General features: G+C 39.0%; 2 protein-coding genes across 3 annotated transcripts in view; both read right to left on the bottom strand.

Moving 5' to 3' along the window:
- The window catches only part of LOC146669895 (guanine nucleotide-binding protein G(i) subunit alpha-2-like), a 70,067-nt gene extending 64,476 nt beyond the window's left edge, over window positions 1-5,591 (bottom strand). The window contains exon 1 of the mRNA XM_085406541.1: window positions 4,825-5,591. Coding sequence (XP_085262667.1) covers window positions 4,825-4,942 — 118 coding nt within the window. The 5' untranslated portion in view covers window positions 4,943-5,591. The remainder of the gene's footprint in view (window positions 1-4,824) is intronic.
- A 2,348-nt stretch (window positions 5,592-7,939) lies between these two features.
- Window positions 7,940-19,978, bottom strand: part of LOC146669896 (sodium-coupled neutral amino acid transporter 3-like) — a 35,466-nt gene continuing 23,427 nt past the window's right edge. For both annotated transcript variants that reach the window (XM_085406542.1, XM_085406543.1), the window contains 9 exons: window positions 17,100-17,182; window positions 15,539-15,597; window positions 15,030-15,176; window positions 13,413-13,492; window positions 12,915-13,015; window positions 12,286-12,410; window positions 12,035-12,179; window positions 11,495-11,598; window positions 7,940-10,867 (listed from right to left, as the gene is read on the bottom strand). In XM_085406542.1, coding sequence (XP_085262668.1) covers window positions 10,763-10,867; window positions 11,495-11,598; window positions 12,035-12,179; window positions 12,286-12,410; window positions 12,915-13,015; window positions 13,413-13,492; window positions 15,030-15,176; window positions 15,539-15,597; window positions 17,100-17,182 — 949 coding nt within the window. In that variant the 3' untranslated portion in view covers window positions 7,940-10,762. The remainder of the gene's footprint in view (window positions 10,868-11,494; window positions 11,599-12,034; window positions 12,180-12,285; window positions 12,411-12,914; window positions 13,016-13,412; window positions 13,493-15,029; window positions 15,177-15,538; window positions 15,598-17,099; window positions 17,183-19,978) is intronic.

Genomic DNA, 19,978 nt, shown 5'->3' on the forward strand with positions numbered 1-19,978 from the left:
AGTCTGCAGGAACAGGCTTTATCTTCAGAGCTCTCCCTGTAATTGCAGGATATTCAACCCTTTCACATACCAATTCACAGATCTGCCATCCAGTGCGTCATACAGTTAATTGGACAGCACTGTGGTGCAGACTGTTGAGTAAACAAGGTCAAGTCACCCAAAAACACAGGGCAGCAGCTCACTTGATACATTTCACAGAACAGGCACATTTCTGCCAATATGTCTCCAAGAAGTTGAAGTTCAGTAAACGGACGTTCATTCCTGTAAAACGAGTCAGTCTGACTTGTTTTCTCCAGAGAAACCCGGGTCTCTGTAATGAGCCAACTGTGATTACACGACACATCCACTAAAGCTTTGCCATCGACTTTAATAAGAGGGAGGCACTCTGTCTCAGTGCGGACCACATTGAACTGACCAACTGCAGAACGCGTCACCTTGTGCAGTCATCGGGCACGTGTACAGTAAATAGGTGATCCTGTTGAAGACTCACCTTTGCAATACGTGTTCATAAAAATTAAGTCTTCATTTGAGCACAGGATCGGGTGCACACCATTAAAAATAAATGCAGGGTTTTGGAAAATTCTGTTAAATTTGGAGAGTTACTGCTAAATTGCCCCCTCGCCTTTTTGTGTGTGTGTTTCTATAATTCGCTTATTTGTAATGTGGTGAGAAGAGAGCAAGGTGAAGAGCAAATGAAACAAATTGAGTATTACACGTTGTGCAATAATAAGAAGCACGTTAGCAGTGTTTTTGCAGAGCAGTCAAACACACTGAACACCAACTGGAAAACACATAATCAGTTCAGATGTACACTCCTGCTCTCTACTATCACAACTGCAATAGCTCAGGTTTCCCAGTCTGGATCTGCTTAGATTGCAGTTTTCACAAATTGTAGCCTCACTCTGTGATCGATACTTTGCAGTGCCACACTTTGAGAGAGCTACATTCATTTCTCTTAAACTCTTTGATAAAGTAACCGTTTTCCTCCAGGAACCTATAGTTGGAAACTGCCTCTGAAGATATGTGCTAGCGGGGACAATCTAATGAAGCTCAGTGGGAAGAAATCTTCATCCCCGCAGGTTTGCCTCTGTCTTTTCATTGTAATGACATTAAAAATGTATTTTTTTAATTAACTAATAAATGAATGAGCAACCGTTACTCACAAGTACTGGGTAACGGGTGCAACAAGTTGGGGCTCAAGGGTAGTAAAACACATAAAAATATTGCAATAACTTCTAATCAAACAAATCTACAAAATCCAAACAATGCTTGAATGCTTACTTAAAGTCCAACTCCATGATAAAGACTTCAATGTGCATGAGGATGACTGCTAATTAATCTGTGCATGTTGCTGAAAAGGGTAGCTGTAAAAGAGGAACAGAAAATGACTGGTTTCATATCATGTGTGTGTCTAGCTTAAAGAATTTATCATTCATAATGATGGCCAGTGCATTTAGGCATGCGAACGTTGTCAAAATGATCTGCTGAGGTTCAAACAAAGCATCAAAACGGTAAAGAAAGGTGATTTAAGTGACTTTGAACATAGCATGGCTGTTCGTGCCAAACAGGCTGATCTGAGCATATCAGAAACTCCTGATCTGCTGGGATTTTCCAACACAGGAAAAGTTTAGGGTCTACAAAGAATTGTCTGAGAAAGAGAAAATATCCAATTAAAAAAAAAAAATCCTCGTTTATGCCAGAGGTCAGAGAAAAATGACCAGGCTGCTTCCAGCTGATAGGACAGCCACAATAACTCAGACAAACCCTCCTTACAACTAAAGCATGCAGACGAGCACCTCTGAACTCGCACCACGTCGAACCTTGAAGCGGATGGGCTAAAGCAGCAGAAGACCACACACAGCAAATTAAACTAAACTGATGCTACAGTTTACTTTTAACTCACATGAGCTCACCAAAAATGGACAATAGAGGATTTAAAAAAAAAGTCTAATTGAGATGGTAGAGTCAGAATTTGGCATTAACAGCATGAAAGCATGGATCCATTCTGCCTTGTATAGTTCAGGATGGGGGTGGTGGTGTAATGGAGTAGGAGATATTTTCTTGGCATACTTTGGGCCGCTAACTACAAACCAAGCAAACCAATGGGTTGAATGGATTTTTTTCTTTGACTAATTTGTTTCATTTGTTGAAAGGAGGAAATGATCAAAGTTGACATAACAGGAGATCAGTCATATCCGCCCCTGCCTGCAACTAAAACCGAGGCGTCTTTGAACCCAAACCCCCACCACTCATCTTAGACGGTCTACAGTTTGCTCCGTTTAGTAGACCGACAGCTTACCCGCATGCCATCAAGGGCACAGACTTTGTGTATAAACAGCCGACAGCTTTAAAAAAAAAAAAAAGATTACCTGGATTTGTGATAAGACACCTCTGTCACAAATCATTTTTTCAGTCAAAGGATTACATGCTCAATGAAAGACTAATCCATTAAACTGAACCTGTCACCAACTCAAGTCTACCTGCACAACAGGCAGAAAAGGAGAGTGGAAGTAGTGACTATTAAGGGTGCGAAATTGTTATCAAGATGAGCATTGTTTAGTCTTGAATGAACTGCTGACGTACAACTATAAACCACTTTAAATAGCTGGAATGTAACTTTGACTTTTTTAGGCGGAAATACATTCCCCACAACACATTTCAGGTTTTTATGCATGTGAAAGCCAAAGCATGTTGTGACACGTTCAAATATCAAATGAGCGGAAGACCCACGGTTTAAGTGGCAGTCTGTTTGGTGTAATATGAGTTTTCTGTTTGTTTGCTTGTACCACTTTTCAGTCAACTGTTTATAGGATGCAACATTGTTACACCAATTTAATTAATGTAAACAAAAAAGGGACGTTTTAATTGATCCAAATAGGAATTACAATGAGATTTGGGCCTGTCCCCGTACGTAGGTTAATTACTAAATGTTATGCGATTCATTCATAGAGTTGGTATGGATATTAATGCTGACATTTTGCCCTATGACTGAGCTGTGCTGCTGAGCAGCAGAGATCTGAGCGGTGAAGCATGTCAGAGGAAAGGTTTTTTTCTGTTTTTTTCTTCCTCATATTGTGTCGTTTTAATATTTCAAAAGTTTCTCATGTAGGACCAACTATGCCATACCTACCACAAATAATGTGCATCTGTGTTATCTGTGAGAGTGCAAAGTATTTTAATCAAAGTCGTGTGAAGCAGAGCTCCCTCTTGACTGTCCTGAAACTGAAAAAGTGTGCATTTTTCAAAGAAATGAAGGCAGTGCAGTCTCCATGTCGTGGCAGAACGTGACAGCGGTAAAGGTGATGAGACTGCTACACTGGCCGCCCATGCTCTTTACGTAGAAACTCACCAACCCTCAGTTCATTTTCAGACCTCTCCTGTAATTCCTTTCAACCCTCACACACTGCAGCGGATAGTAATTACTGATATGAAACCTCCAGTACAGAGCAGGGTATGCAATTAGCCTTCTAACCAGGGGCACATCTCAACAACCAGCCATCTCTTCAAAGACCCAGGAGAGAAAAAGATAGCATGTGTTCCCCATCAAACCAAGCAGAATTTTCTGCTCTGTCCAGAAAGAGGGTGTCAAATTAAATTTGTAATTCTGTGATCAACCAACAAAGTACATGACAGCTAAAATTACTAAGTTAAACGGATTATATGTGAGAGTGGTGCAAATTTATACTGTAGGGGGAAAAAGATGTAACACTGCCAAGAAGTGATGTTTGTTTGGTTTTTATATATTTCTTAGTGGCTCCACGCGGGACATGTTTACCTGAAAATTTCTGCTTGGCTGTCGATTTTCTTTAAACATATGTTTCAGTTCTGGGAGAAAATATTCTGAAGTTTCTTTTTTTTGTTTCAGACCTATATCAGTTTTAAGACGGTCATATGCTCAGCAAGGTGCCACCAAGAACTGCTCTAATTTATAAAAAAAAAACACACAAAAACACAAAAAAAAATGCAATTCTTAACTTAATAATTGGAGTTTCAACTTTTTATTTATATGGATTAATTCAGCAGCCATTGAGAAATCCCATTAGCCTTTGTTCCTGTGTATCTGAACTTCATATCTGATAAAGCTTTAGGAAACTTTTTTAAGTAGATACCTAAAAATGCTTTTAGAGTAAAAGGTGGTAAGCAAACCATGAGTTAAATATTTAGAGACAATTCAAATGTATCCAGAAAATCCATCATAAGCAGATATCTGCTAATATTCCCAACGGAAAGAGTTGTAAGTTAGTTTATGCTCTAGCAGTCCTGGGAGCAGTCAATTTCATCCAAACGCCAAACTCCTAAGAAGAAAAAACAGATCCCGAGCAACCCCCTCCAAACTTTTTTTTTTTTTTTTTTTTTTTGGGGGGGGGGGGGGACTGCCTATTCTGGTTGTCCCTCAAATGATCTCACGGTAATCGTTATGAAACTCCTTGCTGTGCAGGGACCTTTGCTTAAGCGTGCCGTTTCTACTCCAAACTATCCCATGCGTTTTTCACTGAAGCCCTCATGTTTGTGTCAAAGCAGCTCTGACACTGAGGGCAAAGCAGACGAGGACAACCCAGCAACATCGGCAGATGGAAGATCTTGGACGCGTGCAATTGTGCCACGTTTTCTCTTTAACATACGAGAAAATCCCACAGGATTCCAAACAGCCCCGGTGTTTTCCCTGAGCCCACACTTAACGGGGACTAATAATAGCGCTGGTTAAAATGTAACTCGCTCAAATTGCCCGTTTCTGTCAGATGTCTTTGACACTGCGCATTTCACCCGTGACCATCATTGTGCCACTTTTGCAACCTAGTGTCAGTGTTGTGACATTGTACTCACCGAGCAGGAGCAGTTTCACTTCTCTTGCCGCCTTCTCTCCATCTTCTCTCAGGTTTTTATCTATCATTTTAGATCTCTCGGCCGCCAACTTATCTTCCTGACTCACAGTACAACCCATGGTTCCCAGTGCACGCTTCAGGTCTGCTGCTTAGTGGGAAAATAACACCTGGGAAAAAAAGCAACTAACGGCTGACCCCCTTTTCTTAAAAACAAGGGCTGAAGTTAAGCGAGGCGAGTTCCCTTTTTTGATGAGTGGCGAAAAACGTAACGGAGACCGTTCATCCGCTAGAAGGGACCAAAGTCATTAAAAAAGACAAATTATTTCCCAAATGAACTCGGTTTTCTAACTACCGTATGAATTTCCCAAAGATACGCACGTTTGTTATTTAGTTTGTCCGCATTTGGGAGATTTTTAACGTGGGTAACGCTGCCTGAAAAAAAAAGGCTTAGCAACTTTTTTCGTTGACTTTTAGCTGGTCCCTACGGTATTTCATTAGAGCAGGTTAAACGCCCGAAAAATTACCGCGAAGTTAGAAAAAAAAAGTATTCCAGCTGTGGAAAACCGAGCACACAGATTCCTGCTGCCAGTTACGCTACCGGATGCATACCACACTTGTCTGTGAATATTTCTATTTTTTCTACAAAAAAATATTTATATATTGCTTTAATCCGAGTTGCCGATCCGCATTCTTTCCCTGCGAAGAGATTTACCACGTTCGCCACACCCGTGAAGTTCCCCTACGACCTACAGGCAGACAGCGCCGTCACCTCCCACCCGAACTGCGGAGAGACGTAAAGCCGCAGTGCTTCATGGGAAATGTAGGTAAAACGCTGTAGAACGGTGACCTTCAAGAACTGTCGGAAATTTCTGCGTTCAGTCTTCAAGTTTTTTGAATTAGGACTGCTCCGAGTGGGCAGCCGATTTTTATGTAAAAAAGAAAAGACACGAGCTGTAGCTTCGTGTTAATTATAAAATGATTTTGGGGTCATTATCTCAAACATTTTCTTCTTGTTTTTTGTTTTTGTTGTTTTATTTTTGCCAAATCAAATTCGAGTTATTTTCGCCTCATATCCAGTTGGTAGGCCTCAGACAACCACAGCCCTGTTTTTGAGGTAAATTTCGAGCTAATATCCCAAAATTGTAAGTTACAGAGAGCAGAACAAATAAATGACAGTAATTTCACATTAAGGTTGTTAAGGTTAGGAAAATATTAATATACATATATTTATAAGGTTACTCATTACTAAGTAAACACACTATTGATGTTGGGCTTGAACACAGTTGAGTCAGTAACCTTAAAATTAAAATTATGTTCATATTTTGTAAAATATTTGTCTCAGTTATAACCTTAAACGAATCTTATATTGTGTTTACTGATCTAAAGTGTGGAGGAACAAATGAGAAGCACGAGTCTGTACAAAAGTGCACACAGAATATTCGGAATCTAAAAAGTAGGATAAATGAGGTGTTTTGTTACCGTATTTGGCATACCGGTGATCCAGTGTGGTTTATGCAAATAAGCGGGGGAACGGTTGCTCTTTGCTGTTTTTAAAATAACAGCAGCTTCTGACCATAACAAATGATCCAGAAACCGTATGAAATCAAAACTGAGAGTCAGTTTATGCCCCGTGCGAGCTAAATAATTTATACTGAAATGTCCATACACTGTGTCCTCGCGCTTTAGACAATTTATTGCAGATCTATAGCGACACCTTGTGGACATTCTTTTTATCTTGAAAAAAGTCATAATGACTAGCAAATTGTAACATTAATTAATTATGAAGTAATTAATGAATTCATAACTATATCGTGTAAATTAATTTTTTTATTTATTTAATGGGGGATTATTTGCATTTGTGAAACATTTTTTATAAAGCACTGTTATGGACCCTAGGGTTGTTGTTTTTACGTGTTGGGTTCTTTTTGAGATCTTCTTGCTTTGTTAACATATTTGAGTCTTGGTTTATTTGCAGTGTTTTATATAGTTTTTAGTATTTCATTTCCTGTTTTGATCTCTTCTTAACTCTAGTTTGTGAGCCGCAGTTCTAGTAATATTTAGTTTGTGAAAAACTTTATTGTTATTCTTATGGTGAACTTTATTTTTGACACATTATTGAGTCTCATGCTGTCTTTATTGTTTATCGTTTCTACTGATCTTGTGTCCTGTTTTATAGCTTGTCTAATATTAGAAGTAGGAGTATGTGTTTTATTATGTTTTTACATTCTTCTGTCTCACTTTTTTGTTTATGGCTTGGTTCATTTGTGCTTCCTTGTCTCTTAGATCTCAGCTGTTAGTGTTCGTGTCTCTTTCAGTCCCCTTTTGTTATTTCTTATTTTACACTTACTTTTTTACACTTTCTGATCTCTGTTTCCAGCCGGATAACGTGTCATGTCAAAGCACTCGCATCATCTCAAACATCACAATGAATCCAATGGACTCATATGGCCCTCATAGTCACCTCATCTCATTTCAATAGAGCACCTTTGGGATCTGGTGGATCCAGAGATTTGCATCATGGATTTGCAGCCAACAAATCTGCAGCAACTGTGTGATGCCATCGTGTCAACATGGAACAAAATCTCTGAGGAATCTTTCTAGCACTTTGTTAAATCTGTGCCATGAAGAAATGAGGCAGTTCTGAAGGCAAAGGTAGGTTCAGTCCAGTATTAGCAATAAGCTTATGCAGTGCTGTGTCCCCTTTGTCCTTGTGGAGTTGTCTGTAAATGTTTCCCTGTGCATAACCTGTTTATTTCTTTGGATGTGATTACGTATTACTGTTTTCTTCATTCTTTGGCACTTTGCTGTTTTTGACCTGTTTACATGAGCTATGAAACATTTGCTTTTTAGTTAATTCCTGCATTTCACACGTCTACATTTGGCCCCAACTATTCTAAACTGTGACATACGCAGCTGTTGTGGTTCATTTAAAGCTGTTGATATTTTATTTAGTATACAACCTAATTTAGCTAACTGAAATTTGCATTACAGAAGGTAAGCATTTCAATGCATGGAGGTAGGTTATTCATAATCAACTTAAAAAACACAGAAAACTGAAAACGTTTTGATGCATGTAAAAGAGGATGAAAGCTCAGAGTCATGTTACCCTTTATCTTTATTGCAATATTGTTTTACAGTACAACAACTGCCAGCAACATATTAAAATATATAGAGATACCAGAAAATAGACATGGATTGAAGGACAAAAAGGTTTAAAAGCACTTTGAAAATGATTACATTTACATTTTTAATCGAACTAAAACTTTAATCGCTATTTACATTATACAAACTAGATATGAATATAGAATATAAAGGGTATACATTTATATACATTATTTATAAATGATGCTGGCTGATGTCAATATTTAATATGTTACTATTCAGTCATACACATTTCCAAAAATCACACAGAGGGAGAGAAGGAGAAGACTAACGACTCTTCGATCTAAATAGAGGTCCGCAGAGATCATCTGGTATTAACCACTAGCACAGTGTATCCCCCTCATGTTGATGCCTCATTTGGGGTTTTTTTTGTGTATTTTTTGCATGTTGTGAGGCTTTTGTGCGTGGGCACCATTTATAAACTCTTATACACTCACTGTATTTACCTAATGATGTCACATTACATACATGGCCGATAAAACATGGTGTCAGAGATAAATATAACCATTGCATTGGTTAAACAATACCAAAACACTAAGCTATGCACGGGTGGCTGATTCCGATGATTCTTCCCCACACAGATACATAAATACATATCACAGCTAGACAATATTTAATAAAAATTGATTAAAAGAGGTTTGTTGTGTAACAAATAGACAGAACATATTAAGTTACCCACACAGCACTTATAGTAGTGTGGTGTAAAAAAAATTATGATGGAAAAAAAAAAACGAAAGAAAAGAAATTGTAGGCAGTCACTAACAACTCTCAGGAAGCAGCAAGGAAGTCAGACATGACCCGACTACACCACTGATAAAATACCACTGACTACAAATGTAAGAAAAAACAAAACAAAAACAATAATCGTGTGTTTCATCACTGAATCAGATTCAACTTATACGTAACACGTGGAGTTTAAAACAACAGTTAAGATATCAATGGTAGAGGATTTCCGATCAGAGTATAGGTGCAGGTTAAACAACACAAATGCATACAGGTCATATATATCATAGAGATTTTTCTTTCTCTTTTTTAAACACAGACACTTAAAAACCTCCAAGAATACATCCAACAAATTAGTCGTTGCATTTAAAGAACAGACGAGAGCTGAAAATGATTACAGGGGCTTTACAGGGAAGCTAACTTTAATGCAGTCGTTTCAAGTAGTTTCTGACAGCCATCAACACGTTACTTATTCATCACTTACATTACATTAAGATTTAGTCATGTAGAGGCCTTAAAATCACATCTATCGAATATATTGTGTTTTGCCTTTCACTGTATTAATGCTACAAGAAGTTGTGCTTATCAAAGAAAAGTGCTATTGCTAAGCGGCGACTTTTCAAGAGTGATAAAGAGAAAGAAAACCCCTGTCGTTCTAATCGAGATCAGGCTTGTGCTGGACACTCAAATGTTTACTAACCACTTCACAAAGTGACCCTGTTGTCATTGTAATATAGATATTTTGGTTATCTCCGATTCCTTCCGGTAAAATGTTCCGAATACAACACATCCCAATTTTCCTTTTCTAAGTAACAATGAAATCTTGCCCAATTTCAGTTACGTCTTCAGTCTGTACAATCTCACAGATGAGTTTTCTGGTACCATTCGTGATAGTGATTTACACAGTAACACTGGAAAAGAGAACGTCTTGGCGTTCTTTCACATACTGTGTAACCCAGATACCCGAAAACCACTGAAAAGGCTCCCGGCTAAAACCCTTTCTCTCTCTCTGGTATTGCTAGCCTCAGTTAGCAGGAGCTGAGGATCAAGCTTTTAGTCTATACTGCATCATCTGAGGTTTTCATCAAGTAGAGATTAATAATAAAAATATACATCTAGTATATGTTGTGTAGGAATCTCATAGTAAATGTGCTGACTGTGCCATATATTTTGTGGTTTTGCACCCTGCTCTGTCAGAGGTGGGGATTTTAACTTCCCCCCTCCAGAAAAACATAAAAAATATCAGCAGCAGTACAGGTTAAGGAAGTGGGAACTAAAGGCAGCACACCTTGAAGGAATAATTCAACATTTCGAAGTCTTTGTGCCAAAATAAACTCACTGTGCACTGGCTGTAAATACATATTTACTATTAAGATATAGGTGTGCTAGCTATCTGTAAGTAGTTCCAAAGATGCTGAATTATTCTTTCTATCAGTCCAGTAATGTCACTTTTACTATCACTTGTCTCTGCAATTGCACATAATGAATCATATTTAGTTATTTAAATAATTTCAATAATAATAATAATACTAATATCCATGAGAATCATGAAAGAATTATTGATTAATCAATTTCATTCAACAGTTAAAAAGGAGGGCTGCTTATTACAATCTAAGTAAGAGTTTGCAGAGCTATAGATAATCTTAGGATAAGATCTGAGTAGTGAGAGGAGCAGATGCTCATAACTAACATAGGTGCAGGTGTATAAAGACGGCAGCTTTCTACATTGTTGCTTTTCTGTTTGCTTTAACATCTTTCTCACAAGGCACAGCCTCCAAGCATCACCGTCAGCACCTGCTCTTTCAGTGAATTCCCAAAGAACCCTCCACGAAAGCTTACTGGCCTGTAGTGTAATACAGAGCGAGAGCACTTGCCAAGGAACCGAGAGCCCTCCCCCCCAAACTCTGCAGTCTGTGGACAATATCCTTCTAATGGGAAAGAGAGGGCATCTTCAACATCAACCGTGATTCAAAGTAAAAACAGTAAAATTACAACACAAGACTAAATCAACAATATAAAACCTGAAAATAAAAAAAAGAAATGGAAGGTGGCGCTTAGTGACCACTGCTGGCTTTGCTGGTCCCCGTTGTCCAGTCAATGATGATAAAGCTGAGGCTCATTGTCATAAACAGGAAACCAATCCCAGCGAAGCAGGCAGCCTGAGCGCAGAAACGGAGAACGCGAGTTAAAGAGAGGCACATCACAGATGGTGAAACTGTGACAAAACTGCAGTACAATAATACTTGGTGTCATTAATTAAAAGTTTGTTAAAGTTTATTAATTAAGTATAGGAAATGTTACGAGTCTCCATGTCATTAGATCTTAGTTATACATGTAATGATATGATACCTAACACATGGCTGAGTTGATTTCTTCATGTGGTTATAATGCACATCCATGTAGGATTTCTGAGGCTGGTACAACTTTTAATATTAGTGAATTTTATAAATGGTTCCATAAACACAGTTTACATTGTACAGATGATGTCTCCTCAATAACGATAACTAAAATGAAACTCTCTGATAGACTCAGTAGGTACATGGCAGTAAGATTTTTAAATGATCTCAAATGCACTCCAGTTTTTTTTGTTTAATTCTGATATATTTAAAATCAGGCAAACTACAGACAATTGATGAAATATTCAGCTGGAGTTTTAATTCCTTTCCTCGTTTCCTCCTTTGAGTGTTACACAAAGCACCTACTGTAAAATAATATGAAAACTCAATACTGCGTGGGGACGTCTCTAAACGCTGAACTTAATTTTCTATCTCTCTCAATATGCTCACCAGGATTTTGGGGAAGGAGCGCAGTGGCTCCTCTTCTTTGGGTACAATGCGAATGTAGAAGACAGCAGGGAAGATGAAAATGAGACAAGGAGCAGATGTGGCACCTGGAAAACGCAAAACAGAAAATGATTCTCTGTGAATGACACCCTTCGGTCCTTAATAAGTCCTCCAAACCATTCTAACAGGACTGTAGTAACATAAATCATATGGAAATTAACAGAAAATGGAAAACAGGTGTAGTTACATTCAATTTTTCACTACCAAAAATAATATTAATGATTTAAAGCTCAAAAGTTTGGCAGATGGTCAATTCCACATTTTTTCAGGGTCTGATCAAGAACAATTCACCAAAATGGATTTTTTTTACTTGGTTAGCTCTGTTGTGGGGGTGTATTAAGGAAGGTAAGCCATTACTGACAGTGGGCACAAATTAAAGCCACATTAAAGGAAACAGTTTTACTAGCAACCAGGGTTTTACATGTTGGTGTTTTAATATGTAAATCCACCCCAACAGCCTTGTCACATGGTTGATCTACTTACCAATGATTCCAAAGATGCCCAGTATGTTGGGAGCAAAGATGACCAGGAGGTTGATGAAAAGGAGCAGAATGAAAGCAATGGCGATGTGGCGAGGCCAGTAGAACGTCTTATTAGGAAACGCCATCTGCTGGATCGCTCTCCTTACCTTAAAAAGAAAAAGTTCACTGTTTCACACTGCTTCTATGAAATATGACAGAAGCACAATTTGTGTCCGCTGATGAATAAACAGTAAGTTCTAAATGCGTACTTACAGGAAAGAGCACAATTGGCACAGTGAGCGTGACAGCAGTGAGCACAGCCACACGCACACACAAAATCAAAGTGTCGTACGGGTCAATGCGGCTGTATGTGTGGAGCAGCTCTGCTTCCACTTCACCTGGAAGACATGAGGACAGGAAAACAGAGCAGGTTTAAGGAACACGTAGAAGATCTTTAAATGCATTTTAGTCAATGCAGAATCCATTATTTTATGTTAGGGGATTATATCTCCATGTAGTATTAGACTAAATCTTTGTATTAATATGTTTGATTGCTTTTCATTGTTTTTATTTTATTGATGTCATTATGTCCTTGTTGCTAATATGCTTAGGTTACATTGCTTGTTTGTATATTAATTAATGTGAGTATGAGCATAACATGAGAAATAGGAGGAAAAAATTAGCATTGTGAATGACTCTGTAATATGCTACTGGATCTAAAAACCTTGAGAAATTTAGATGTACAATATGGCCACTAGAGGGCATAGAAACATTATTATTCTTTTTGGCCTACAGCCCCTTCAGTAGATAGATAGATAGATAGATAGATAGATAGATAGATAGATAGATAGATAGATAGATAGATAGATAGATAGATAGATAGATAGAGGACCACGCCTCACCATAGAAAGTTAGGTATCCAAAAAGAGCAGCCAGGAAGTACATGATGTACATTATTGCAATGGAGATGTTGGCCACATGCTGCATCTTTTTCTTGGTGGCACTGAAACCAGAAAATATTGCCATGTGATGTCATAAACACGCACACACAAAAACAAACACAGACACACACAAAATATTACTGTATTATGCCCACAAAGAAAACATGTAGCCCAGCTACTATAAAATACCGTCTTCTGCTCCAGGGCTACTTCTCTTGCACGCATATGCAAAGATTCAAATTGAAAGCACCAGTGGGTCAAAGCGGGATGATGCATTTAAACTAACAGCATGCTACATCATTCAAGCAGTGCCAACATACTTCAAAATAAAGTGAAAGCAGTGCATGTGACTAGGTTATGATCAGCCAAACACAAAGCAGACACAGTAGCTTTGCTCTTTATTATGCAATTTATTTCTTATCCAAGAACTTAGCAGGAGTTGCCATTATAAGAACATACTTGCGCAGCTCTGTGTAGATGGGGAGCACCTCAGGATGGCACACAAAGGCAAACGCCAGGATGGGGATGGTGTAGGCCGTCTGAAAATGAACCCCAACAGGTCACCATAGATACAGCAGCGCCATCCCAGACGTCTTACCACCAACCTCGCGCCTTTACTGCCCAATACTCCCCAAGACACATCACAGAGAGCTAATTGTTTCCCTGTGATTAACTTGGGCCTGGCTGTAGACCAGCTTTAGCCTATTTAAGAATGCCTTACTGGTAAGCTGCTAAGCAGCAGGAATTGGTCTTACTAGCCTGGGCAAAGAAAGTTTCATACTTTAATAAAATCCTGATAGGATTTCATGAAGATCACAAAAGAAATAGTCAGTATTTGATAATGTTCTGGGGCTTGTTCTTGAGGTTGTTAATCCTAAAATGATGGAAATTCTCTGGTTTCTGTTCTTAAACTTTCAGCTCTGTGGTAACAGGTGCTGTGAACCTAGGTCTAGATGTAGACCTAGACCTACATTACTGAAGCAATTCTTAAATAAATTGTCCAAATAAAATTTTAAAAAAATGAAGCTATAGAAACTGAAAACACTGCTCAATGAAGAAACATTTGTCTTGTTGCAATTGTTGGGGAAAAAATGCCTGTTATTGGCATCTTGTTGGGATGAAGTAAATATTTGCGTGAGATAGACTGAAAATGTTCTGACTCAATTTTATAATGAAATGTGTTCACAAGTGATTCATTCTAAAGATTTTTAAAAGTTTGAACCTAAATGCCTTTTTGTTGGAGGTAACCAAAATGAGTCTTACTGACTGGTAACTAAAAGCTCCATTACAGCTATATCGCTTAAGAGAAAATGAGCACTGAGTAAAATTATTTTCCCCCCACTTCCTGTCTCTTAAGATGCTTCCACATATTTCTAGCTTCACTGAATAAAAATTGAGGCTCTGGTCTTTATTGACCAGTTGCCATGGTGAATCCTGGCATTTTTGTTGGCTCTTCTTTATTACCCACAAACGTGCTCATAAATCAATGTGAACATACTCAGAGTTAACTCTGATCCCTGTTCTGGAGTTTCCGATCGCAGAGTTTATAAACTCGGAGTTCAGGGTTACGCACACAGTTTGTTAAATCTGCTTCCTGGAACAGGCCGTGGAAAGAAAGTGAACTGATAAATTTATCTAGCTGTGGTTAAGGTTCTTTGAAGACCATCCTGCTGTGAACGTATCTAGTCTTTGTAAAGAAAAAAACAAAACAAATGTACTTAGTAAAATGTCAGGCCTTTCCCATTTCACTCATTACCTGTCTCTGGCCCAGAGAGGGCAAACCTGGTGATGTCACTATAGGAACCCAAATGCCAAAGCAATTTCTTCAGACAGCTCATGGGTCACTGTCCACCTTCAAGACTTTAATTAATCTGGGTTGTGTCTAGTGTTAAAAGCTTGATAAATGTCCTGATCTCTTGCTCAGTGCAATTGAGTGCTTCAAACCAAGATTTCCATGCTTAGACTGTGAAGAGGCACTGGCAACATGCTGAAGATGACTGTGAAATAAGTGGGTGGCTGTCAGTGGCCATGGCAGTGGAGGTGCATTTGCAGAGTGAGTGACATGCGTGAACCTACTTGAGAGTTGAGGTTGGCCATTTTGGGAATACAGGCAGGATCTTCCTCCCCACCAGGATCTGTGACATTCATCCAGCTGGTAGTGCTGGTAGCGTTAAATGAAAAGTCCGTAAATGGACAAGGGACGTTGAACTTCTTGTAGATGACCTGTTCATAGCAGAGGAGAAAAGTGTCAGGCAGAAACGAAGGCTTTGGGACGCAGTTAATATATAAACAGGTAGAAAATATGTCACTGAGACCCCCAGAGAGAAAACCAGAGCGAGTGAGAGAGAGAGTAAAGAGTGGATTATAGCTCACGCAGCCAAAACTAGGTCAGAGAAACACAGAGAACACAGCCTGGAACAGCCGCATGCAGACATTAGTCCACAGCAATGAGTAGGGACAGTAGGGAATACTAAATAGGTGGTGGGAGGCTCCCAGCACATCTGACTATGCTGTCACCCAACAGACAATAATAAAGATGTGACGTGTCGTTTACATGTGTGCGTTGCTAAAATCAGAGGACTTACAGCAATGAGGAAGAACACCATGCAGCTCAGTGAAAAGCCACTGGTGTATCCCAGATATCCTGTAACACAAATGATTCATTAGCCTTTCATGTCGTCATGAAATATAAGAAACATCTAAGGTATCACTAATAACTAATCACATGTGAGGTAAAGCAGCACAACACACAGCATAAACTGACTTAATATGCTCAGAGCTCATTAGTGGAGTCAGACTGCTGCACCGACTGGCTCTGTTGTTCCAGTCGGTGACTCGACAGGACACGGACTTCTTACAAGAGGTCAGAAAATATGCACCCTCTTGTCATTTCCAACCTAGACATCCTTTTTCTTCCTTTCCTTTATTTTATTTTGTGCTGCTTTCTCATGCACGACATCCGACTGTCTTTCTGAAATGCAATGTGTGCCACAAGAGTTGTAGTTTAGAAAATGAATGAACTCTTCTCTTTATTGTACCTGCAAACTTCTACAAAGAAGAGGAATACGGGATGTGACAAAGAAGGAGGTGTGTCATTGTTTGGAGTTCTCTTTCACGTTTTACTTTTTAAATGTTGAAGCTGTTTCGTAGCGTTTCTTTCAGATTTTGCTTCTTTTTTCCCCACTGAACCTGGATCCTATCTGCTATTTGCTAACCTGCTTCATTTAGCCTATGGATGTAGCTTTAGTTATTTAACTTATCTTTACCTTCTCATATCAAAGATCTGTAGTTTTGGGACCTTGGTTCTAGTGTCTTACATTTGAGTTTTGTCCTCTTTGCTAAAAAAGGGAAAAAAAAACAAAAAAACATCTCACTTGGCCCTGAAATACCTTCTTGCTGCCAGTAAAACTATTAATAAAGCATGGGCATCATCCAGAGAGAGAATTCACTGTCCTAAAATCAAAACAAAAACATGTATAAAAGGGCCTTAAAATATTTGATTAAAAAAATACTATAAGATATGAGATCAGTTAATCAAACGAGTTAGAGGAAATTCTTATTTAGGCAATATGCTTGGTTCAGTGTTTAAGCATTGACAGTGGACATAAATCTACTCAAAGCATCGTTGATTGCTAAGTATTTTAAATCTTAGGAGCCAAATTTTTTGTAATATCTAAGGTTGGTTTGACTAAGACAGTTTAGACCAGAGTGTAGGTTTAGGCCAGACTAGACCATTTCACAAAAACATATACTGAATCATTTTAAGTCAAACAAACTTGGCTTAAATGAGTTAGTCTATGTTACCCCTGGGTTATAATAACACTAAAACGCAATGTTAGCATTCTATCAATCAGGGATTCTTCTTCATCACAGCTTTGCTGCCAGCAGCTTCTCTAAAGCAGCATAATTAAAGCCAGCTAGCACTAAGCTCTAGGCTTTAAGCTTTTCCTGGGGTCCTCCTTCTGTTTGAAACATTTTCTGAGGGAAAACAGCTGAGCTAACAGGATGCCGAGAGAAGAACTGCATTCATATTTCTAATATACTGCCTTGCTTGACCTTGTATGAGCCACAGTTTAGCATGAGCAGCAAAAAATAAGCTCCTACTTAATCCAGTTCCAAAAAAAAGTCATGACATTTCACACTCACCTAGCTGTTTCATGAGAGCTAGTGGTAATATTATTGCAATAGATACGATGATCACAAGGTAGTTTCCATTCAGGTACCATTCACTGCAGAGAGGCAGAAACACAAGACAGAAACAGCTAAATGTCAAAACGATGCATAAGAAAAAAAATGTGTGAACACCTTACACAGTACGCTAAAAAAAAGGATTATTCTTTATCGCCACAAATATGCCAAGCAGTTTAATTCACATCTGAAAAGAAAGGAGCATACACAAAATCCAGCTGGCTTGAAGTCAAACATTTAGAGGTGAAAATATAAGCCTCTTTGCTGCCCGTAGCACACGACACAAAAAGCTGTGGCTGTAACAAGGAAGCAGAGGTCACGTTCCTCGATATTTTTATGAGAGGGTTTTTAGGGGCTCTTGCATGGCATGACATGACAGGACATAAAAAGTTTAACTTTAATGTCTCTAATTAAATGGATTTCCAGACCTGTCAGCTGTTATTATTCTACAAATTAAGATAAGAGTCACATTTAACAAAGACTACACTCAGTAACATTAATCCCAAAGTTCTTTTGAATAACATGGACACTGACACAAACATGGATGTTGTCATAAAGGAGGTTCTTCTATATTAGTATATTATGAGTTTAGATAATATACTGTATACACTTTTTTTGTATTTAATCTGACTATCATTGCATATCATATCAGTGTTATATGGAACACAGGGAACGACTACATATTGTGCAAAGCAGGAAAAACAGAATCTTGGCTACAAAGAAGAGATTTATATGTGGAGTTGAGCAAAACATACAAAAAACAGACTCCTCTGACAAAACGGGCCACACGTTACAGTCACATGAAGAGCAACGTCTAGGAAGAAACCTGTGAGTTATTTTTAGCAGGACACAGTATGGGGTGATTCATTTCCAGCCTTCTGTCAGGTGAGAGATGCAACATCTGTTGAAGGATACACACCCACGGTCACGTATCTTAGAAAAGAACAGGCTCATCTATCCCTCGTCTATCCTCATCTTACCCTGCCCTACAGCCATCTGGCCTGTGGGACACAATCTCTCACTGAAACACACACAACACACAATTCCTTAAAAAAGACAGATGTAGAATCGCAATTTACCTCCATAAGAACATATAGATACAGCCCTCTGGACACTGAGGCACCAGCAACCTGATCATAAGCTGAGCGATCAAACATGTAATCAAACACGCTGACACAGTCTCCAGTGTTCATTAATTGTGTATGTGAGCTAGCAACATAAGACACCCAAACACAAAAGGACACGGACACGTTTACATATGCAGAGGGTGGTCAAAATATATGCAACCCCGTGCACACGAGACAAAGGAAATGATCTATGTTAAAGTTAATATTTTAAATGTTTGTTGAGGTTGTGTGCAGCACAAGCAGGATTTAACAAAACCATTTGACAGAGAACACCAAAATTTATATTTAAATTAAATTCACAGTTTAGTATATGGTTGTGTTTGTTAGGAGATGTGATGCTCCCCTATTATTTTCGCCGCCCCCTCTACAGTCCAGCAACATAAACGCGCACCCACTGACAGGATGAAATGCCACTGGGACAATCTAGCCTGTCATTTCAAATAAACAGTGATTGTTGACCGTGACCCACAGCACCGAGACTGCTACACAGAGAAAACAGAGCTGAGACCAGAAAACAACGTGGACGCTGCGTCACAGTACATTACTTCTACTGGGACTGCATATAGTGTGACACATCAATCTAAACTTTTACGAGCAAATGTAGCAGTGAGCCTTCTTTCCCCACTCTAAAGGTAAAAGCCAACAATGTGCATGCACTATTTTTGTGGCAAGCTTTATAATTTGGAGGAAACAGTCCCTCCACTTTAAAGTTTTCCATAAGCCTCTTTGTCTGAAGGCTGAGTAACTTGCAACTGTAACCTGTACACTCTCATTTCTCCCCCCTTCTTCAACCCCTTCTCTCAAAAACAAAAAGGTAGGTGAGGAGAAGCTCTAATTGGGGTAAAGGCTGACAGGGCAGGATCACACTTGAAATCCCATCTAAGAAAGGGAGTGTTGTTTGTCCCTGAGACCACCTGCACTAACCAGTGATATCCCATGGTTTACATTTTCAGCTGTGGAGTCTAGCGGTGTTTTGATGTCAGTGCTTTCGTTGGTCGCGGTGCTCTCCTCCTCCGTGGTGACCCTGACAGCTGTTCTCACGCCAGCTGCTCAGCGCATCCAGAGCAGCACCAGGCCCGACAACTGCCGCAGCTTGGCAGGACTCCTCTGTAGATGCTGAAATCTTTGCTGACGCAGAATGACTGCATGAGGTCCCATTGAGAAGAGTACACTACGTTTTGTAGTGTGAGGAGGTTTGTGGATGTCAGCAAATGTCATACTGACCCAGATTTAAGTGCATTATCATACTTTTGCAAAACATTGAAATGTAGCATTTATAATTTGAGCAACAAGACCAAAATATAGTTTTTACATTTTACAAGAACAGATTTTTGACATACAGTACTGTGGAAAAGTGCTGAGCAACCCCTAACTTTTTTATATTTTGCTGGGAAAATTCAGGAACAGTTCTTCATTCTTCTTGGAAGACATTCAAAGCTCTTCTTTGGATGTTAGTTGCATTTTGTTTGATTCTCTATCAAGATGATCTCACACTGCTTCAATAATGTCAAGGTGTAGGGGAGGCCTATCAGTGATGGATTGTGTTCCACTGTGTTTTTACACCCGCATATGCTTTTATTGCAGTGGCAGTGTGTTTGGGATCAGCCAGTCAGCCGCTTTCCAGATGGTGTTGCATGGTGGATCAAAATCTGACTTCCACATTCCATCAATTTCATGAAATCCCCAATACAACTGGCTGAAATGCAGCCC

Source organism: Rhamphochromis longiceps, linkage group LG5 (genome assembly GCF_057381845.1).
Source record: "Rhamphochromis longiceps isolate RC_006_pf linkage group LG5, R_longiceps_female_GT1.1, whole genome shotgun sequence".
In the NCBI taxonomy this organism is placed as follows: Eukaryota; Metazoa; Chordata; class Actinopteri; order Cichliformes; family Cichlidae; genus Rhamphochromis; species Rhamphochromis longiceps.